At 59.4% G+C, this 6961-nt stretch overlaps 1 protein-coding gene across 1 annotated transcript; it reads left to right on the top strand.

The window, feature by feature from the left end:
* The first annotated feature begins 1173 nt into the window (after positions 1–1173).
* LOC122390207 (toll-like receptor 6) lies at positions 1174–6337 on the top strand. Its single transcript, XM_043382938.1, has 3 exons — positions 1174–4995; positions 5320–5501; positions 5846–6337. The coding sequence occupies exon 1, from the start codon at positions 1380–1382 to the stop codon at positions 4992–4994; it is 3615 nt and encodes a 1204-aa protein (XP_043238873.1). The 5' UTR covers positions 1174–1379; the 3' UTR covers position 4995; positions 5320–5501; positions 5846–6337.
* Positions 6338–6961: the final 624 nt, after the last annotated feature.

The raw sequence follows: 6961 nt of genomic DNA, 5'->3' as shown, positions 1-6961 counted from the left end.
CGGCCAAGTTTCGCCACCGTGACCGCCGCTGGTGGGAGTAGCGAAAGGAGGGAGGGGGTGGGGCGGAAACGGCGGCGGAGACAGTGAGGATTCAGGAGTCGGCGGCGGCGGCGGCGGCGGCGGCCGGCGGGTTTTACAGAACGTCGGTCGGCGGAGGAGGATTGAGAGCGCCGGGAGGGGGGCTCCGGCGCACCGGGAGGTCGCCGGGCGCCGTGCCGACCCGGCGTGAGAAGCAGCTCACCCTGTGAGAGCGGGGACGGTGTCCAGCCGGCGTCGCCCGGACTCACACCGGGCCACCGCCGATGAAGCCGTGAGGAGGCGGCCCGCTCTGTCCCGCTGCCGGGACCATCAGATAGCCGGCCGGCCCTGTATCGCCACCATCTTTATGGTCCTGTTATGCAGCGCCCCGGTCGGGCCACCGGCGCACACGGCGCGCGCGACAAATCTGACGCGGCTGGCGGCGGCGCGCGGCGTTGGTGGCGCGGCGAAGGTGCCGGCCTGGCTGTTACGCTCGATGGGAGACGCTCCGTCAGCGCCGACAGCCGGGGAATCGGTTTACAGAGTGGCGACCCGACCTGGCCCGGGGTGTCAGTGAAGTCGACCCACAGACGATCAACAGTCATCGATCACCCGCACCGACCCAATTATCATTATTTATACGAAATACGAGTATCGCCTTCTTCCTATCATGATTTCAGTTAGGGCAGTAGGTACATGCTGCACTGCTAGCAATGAAAAATCACCGATGAGTCTTATGCATGAGAGTTGCTATCAAAGCAATCTGGTTATCTGTTGAAGAATCGTGGCTATTTGTAATAAAACAATCCAATTAATCAGCTGTTTGGAAAACGGGGTATGGTTGAATCAAATTTTAGTTGAAGATCGCCAGTGGTAGCTTAGGTCCAATTCCAAACCGTCAATACCTACCGATCCACCTTAAAGCAGCGGACGTTAACTTTCAACCACTGTCAACAGTTCTACGCGGCCGAGGAATATTTTTACCAGGCAATATATCGTGTCAGCTCGTGGTTGCATGACCGCACCCTGGGCACCGGGCAGCCGTCCTCAGCGGACCTCGGCCCGACTCAGGAGGCTGTCGGCCGAGCAGCGAGCAGCTGGCCGTTCGCCGAACCTGCTCTGCCTGCCATCTGTCGGCGGCGGCGGGAGTCAGTCGGCACATTCCAGCCGCCGCCGGCGGAGACTGCAGCGTAGTGTTAGCGGCCGGCACCGAGCCGCCGCCGGCCGCCAGTTCTCGGAGAGACGCGGCGCGGGGAGGACGTGCCACCGCCGTGTCCGTACACCGACTGCCGACAGTGAGAGCGAGTGAGAGACGCACACCAATGTGGTGAGAGACGGTGTCGGTGAGAGAGAGACCAGCGATGACGCGTCTGTGGGCGCTGCTCGTGGCGCTGGCCGCGGCGGTGGCAACCGTCCCGGACTGTGAGAGGACCGACCGGACGCGGCCGGGACATGTGCTCTGTGAGCCGCGCACGCTGGGACTAATGGACCGGCTGTCGGAGGAGGCCGCGGTGGCCGCCGCGCCGGTGACCTCGCTGACGGTACGCTGCAGCAGCTCGGAGGAGGAGAGCTTCATCACCAACGGCACGCTCTCCGGTCTGGAGACGCTCACCGAGCTGACGCTGGAGCGGTGCCGGCTGGCGGAGCTGCCGGCCGCGCTGGCCGAGCTGACGCGGCTGCGCTCGCTGACGGTGCGCACCTTCAGCGACTCGGTCGGTCTGGTGGTGGCTGACAGCGCGCTGCACGGCCTCGGCGCCCTCCAGCAGCTCGAGCTGAGCCACAGCCGGCTGACGGAGCTCCCGGTCGGCCTGCTCTGCTCGCTCCCCGGCCTGCAGAGGCTCAACGTGTCGCACAATCGGCTCCAGGAGGTGGCCGAGCTCGGTCTGACGGCTGGCTGCCAGCTGCCGGACCTGGTCTCGCTCGACCTCAGCCACAACCAGGTGACGGCCCTGCCGAGCGGCGCGCTGGCGGCACTGCCAGCGCTCACGGAGTTATCGGTGAGCCACAACGCCCTGGAGCTCCTCGGGGCCGGGGCGCTGTCCGGCCTGCCGACGCTGCAGAAGCTCGATCTGTCGGACAACGCGCTCAGCACGACGCCGGCCGAGCTGCTGCAGCCCACCCCGCGGCTCGCCGAGCTGCGGCTGGCGCGCAACCGGCTGTCGCAGCTGCCGGCGGCGCTGCTGCGCGGGCTGCAGCGGCTGCTGGTCCTCGAGCTGGCCGGCAACCGCTTCAGCGCTACCTGGATCAACTCGGAGACGTTCGCCGGCCTCAAGCGGCTGCTGGTACTCGACCTGGCGCACAACCGGCTCGGCCAGATCGACGCGTCCGTGTTCGCCGGTCTGTACAGCCTGCAGAGTTTGCAGCTGCACCACAACCAAATCGACGACGTGGCGCCCAATGCGTTTGAGGCGCTCTCCAACCTGCACACACTCAGCCTGTCCCACAACAAACTGCACAGGATCGGACCGCTCAGCCTCAACGGGCTCTTCGTGCTGAACACGCTGTCTCTGGACAACAACATCATCGACTACGTCCACCCCTCGGCCTTCAGCAACGTCAGCAGCCTGCAGGAGCTCTCGCTGAGCGACAACCGACTGACGCAGGTGCCGGAGGCGGTGAGTGACCTGCAGCTGCTGAAGGTGCTGGACCTGGGCAACAACTACATCTCGGCAGTGGGCGGCGCCCAGCTCGCCAGCATGCAGCAGCTATTCAGCCTCCGGCTCGAGGGTAACGTGCTCACCGAGGTGACGCACGACATGCTGCGCGCCCTGCCGCACGTGCGCATCCTGAACTTGTCCGGAAACCGGATCCAGCGCGTGGAGCCGGGCGCGTTCGAGTCGAGCGGCGCCCTGGAGGCCGTCCGACTGGACGCCAACCAGCTGACGCAGATCGACGGCCTGTTCGCCGGCCTGTCACGGCTGCGCTGGCTCAACGTCAGCGACAACAGCATCGCCCGCTTCGACTACGCGTCGGTGCCGCGCGGTCTCGTCTGGCTGGATCTGCACCGCAACGAGATCACCGAGCTGAGTAACCGCCACGACAGCGCGGACCAGATGTCCATTAGGACTCTGGACGTCAGCTTCAACCGTCTGACGGAACTCTCCGGGTTTCACCTGCCGCGCAGTATTGAACTTCTTCTGGCCAATGATAATCTGATTCGGTCAGTCGAACAGTACACCTTCTTCCTCATGAGTAACTTGTCACGAGTGGATCTGTTTGCCAACCAGATAACAAACATGAACCTAAACGCATTGCGATTAAACATGCCGAACGAAACCGTGCATATGCCACAGTTCTACATCGGCGGAAATCCATTTGTTTGTGACTGCAACATGGAGTGGTTGCAGAGATACAACCAAATCAACCACTACAACCACTATCCCCGGATTATGGATCTGGAGAGCATTTACTGCCGTCTCATCTACAACCGCGGCCGCAGCTACGTGCCGCTGGTGGATGCTGACGCCTCCATGTTCCTGTGTCCGTACCAGACGCACTGCTTCACCACCTGCCACTGCTGCGACTTTGACGCCTGCGACTGCGAGATGACGTGTCCGGCCGGGTGCCGCTGCTATCACGACCAGTCCTGGTCGTCCAACATCATCGACTGCTCCAACAACAACTTCGAGGAGATCCCCGGCCGCCTGCCGATGGACGCCACCGAGGTCTACCTGGACGGCAACAGCTTCAAGAACCTGTCTGGCCTGACGTTCCTGGGCAGGAAGAACATGAAGGTGCTCTACCTCAACAACTCTAAGATCGAGTTCCTTCACAACCAGACGTTCGCCGGTTTGACTCAGCTCACCACCCTGCACTTGGAGTCGAACCTGGTCACCGAGTTCAATGGTCAGGAGTTCGTCGGTCTGGACCGATTGCGGGAGCTCTATCTCCAGGACAACCAGCTAACACGCGTGCAGAACAAAACGTTCGAGCCGTTGCGACAGCTGGAGGTCCTTCGCTTGGACGGCAATCAGCTGGAGGACTTCTCCGTTTGGGAGCTGGAGAAGAACCCCTACCTGGTGGAGATTGGCCTCACTGACAACGTCTTGACATGCGCGTGCGACTACCTGCGCCGCTTCCAGGGCTGGCTGACCGCCAACGCCAAGAAGGTGGTCGACTTCAGCTCGCTGGTGTGCCGGTTCGAGGGAGACGCGGAGGCGCGAGCGATCTACGGCAGCAACGAGACGTGCTACGAGCGTCCGTCGCGTCGGACGGTGCCGGGCGAGGGGGTGGCCGACTACCTGCCGCTGCTGGTCAGCGCCGCCGTCGTGCTGCTGCTGCTGGCCGCCCTGACAGCCGTCGTGTTCGCCTACCGCGCCGAGCTGCGCGTCTGGATCTACTCGCGCTGCGGCGTGCGCGTCTGCTACCGCTCGGCGCTCGACGAGGAGCAGGAGCGGCTGTTTGACGCGTTCGTCAGCTACAGCGAGCGCGACAAGGCCTTCGTGCAGCACGTGCTGGCGCCCAAGCTGGAGCACGGCGAGCCGCCGTACCGGCTGGCGCTGCACTACCGCGACTTTGCGCACAGCGCCTACCTGGCAGACACCATCGTCGAGGCGGTCGAGTCGAGCCGGCGCACCATCATGGTGCTCTCGAGGAACTTTATCGAGAACGAGTGGTGCCGCTTCCAGTTCAAGTCGGCGCACCACGAGGTGCTCAAGGACCGCCAGAAGCGGCTCATAGTGATCCTTCTGGGGGACGTGCCGCAGCGCGACCTGGACCCCGACCTGCGGCTCTACCTCAAGACCAACACGTGCATTAGCTGGGACGACAAACTGTTCTGGGACAAGCTGCGCTTCTCCATGCCGGACATACCAAACAACCTGCGATGCTTGCGCTCCGTATCTCATTACTCTGAAGTGGGTGGCTCTAGCTCACATTATTCAGAGATGGAGACTTCAGTATCGCACTACTCCGAGATAAGCGAGCTCAAGCAGCACCGGCCCAGTCCCAAGACGATACCGTCATTGTGGGAATGAGGTGAGCAACATCTTCCTCTCAATCTGGTTGGTTGCCCTAATTCGAGCCGTGGTTTGTTGCAATATTACAGTAAAGTAAATTGTAAGTCAGGTCTTTTTTTAATTGCTCCTCCCTTCACCTAATTTCGTACTGTAGCTTTACGTTATGTTAAAAATGGATAGCGTTTAATTGCTATTGAAGGTCAAATTGATTCATTCTTGAAAGGTAGCTATTTACTGTTAAGCATTTTACATCATTCATATTTTTTCGTTAAATTATTTCAGTTTTATTTTTGACGATTATTCACTGACTTTACATTCTGACGTTTGTATTTTGTCTCGCCAGACTCGACCAAATACTTGTGATGCATGGGAAGTAGCAGCTGCAGGAAGGCGCACGTCATGAAGTCTGTGATATCAACCACTGCATCCGGCATTGTCGGTCGTGCGTCATCTCGGCAAGGTCTCGTTGTCATTGGAATCGTCCCGGACGTCAGAGCCCAGAGGACAGTCGCCAATCAGTCCAAGGTACGGAACAAAGCAAGCTCTCAATGCATTTTGTTCTTTTTTAGTCATTGGATTGGTTATCAGCCATGTAGTTATTTTGACGGGATTAGTTTGATTATTATTTAGGCTCTCAACACGGAACATTGAAAATTCTGCTCATGTTTCAGTGCATGTAGTCATTTTGTCAAACATGTCTTTTATACCTTTTGTGATATGTTGCCGAGGTTGGCATTAATCACTATTCTGCACGACTCCGCGCCACTAACATTATCATCCGTAATGACTACTTGGCCTAATGCATCTGAGATCGCAATGACAATCAGCTGCAAGCCTCGTGCTAATTAATACTCTGTCTCTGCTTTCAGCATGCCTGGCTAATGGCCTCAGCTGCCAGTCATCGAGACTGGCACACTGTGTATGGCGTGCCACTGCAGCTGAGTGACTGTGTGACTATAAATGGACTCGGAATGAGCTGTCAGACTCACTACCGCGATCAGTGACCTGTGGTGACCTGGCCGGGTGACCTGAGTCTCTCAGTTCGACGGTGCGCTCTGCCGGCGGCGTCTCCCCGTTCCAAGTGAGCTTGTTGTGGTTATTGCGGAGCGGCCGGCCGGCCGGGCGGCGGTCAGTATGGGGGGCCGACGGGTCGACCCAGTCGTGACCTGCATGTGAAGCGGCCGGCAGCGATATTGGAGCGGCCGGACCGCGCAGAGCGCCGGAGTCGACAGCACCGGCCGTCGTTTGATCTCAAACTTGTGATATATTCTGTTGTTATATTTATATGCGCGCAATGGCCGATGTGTGTGATGTGTGCTGTGTAGACAAGTGTTGCAATCAAAATATAAGTGTTTATCGAGCTTTGGCGAGTTTGATGTGTTTTGTATGGGCTACTTAATTCGTTCACTTTTTTGTCATTCCAAGAACGTTTGTGGGGTTTAAGCTGGCCTTTTCTTTCATAGGATTTAGCACACATTTAAAACGAAACACGGTCCATCGTTTCAAAATGCGCACACCTACATTGGCTTTGATTGCTGGCTGCGTGTTTGGGAGGGCAGCTGTTGGCTTCAGCGTTTTTTTTTTTTCTGTGATAACAATAGGAGACACAGACACCGAACAAAGCGTGGGTGTTGCACTGCATGTCCGCGCTGCGCTGTCACAACATCCCACCGCCTGATGTCATTGTCACGCGCTGACACATCATGAAGGTGTCAGTGGTTGACAGCTTGGTGGCAGCGGTAATATGGCTGCTGCCACCGCCCCGCGCCGCCGCCGCCGCCGCCGCCGCCGCCGCCGCCGCCGCAGGCAGTCGCTCAACAATGGCTGTACTGGCGGCGCTATGGAGATGGGACGAGTTAACAATAGCTCCGGGCGGGGTGGCGCCTCGCGTTTCCACCCTTGTCTCCGCCGCCCCCGCCCCCGCCCCCGCCCCCGCCACAGCAGATGCCGCGGTGGCGCGCTATACCTTATTCTCGTCAAAAGGC

Source organism: Amphibalanus amphitrite, unplaced genomic scaffold (assembly GCF_019059575.1).
Source record: "Amphibalanus amphitrite isolate SeventyFive unplaced genomic scaffold, NRLGWU_Aamphi_draft 000386F_arrow, whole genome shotgun sequence".
In the NCBI taxonomy this organism is placed as follows: domain Eukaryota; kingdom Metazoa; phylum Arthropoda; class Thecostraca; order Balanomorpha; family Balanidae; genus Amphibalanus; species Amphibalanus amphitrite.
The sequence above is the reverse complement of the archived record's forward strand: the minus strand, read 5'-3'. Positions and strand labels throughout refer to the sequence as shown.

Bases quoted from the DNA above. Each gene is read 5' to 3' on its own strand.
- LOC122390207 (XM_043382938.1), top strand. From the start codon at position 1,380: ATGACGCGTCTGTGGGCGCTGCTCGTGGCGCTGGCCGCGGCGGTGGCA.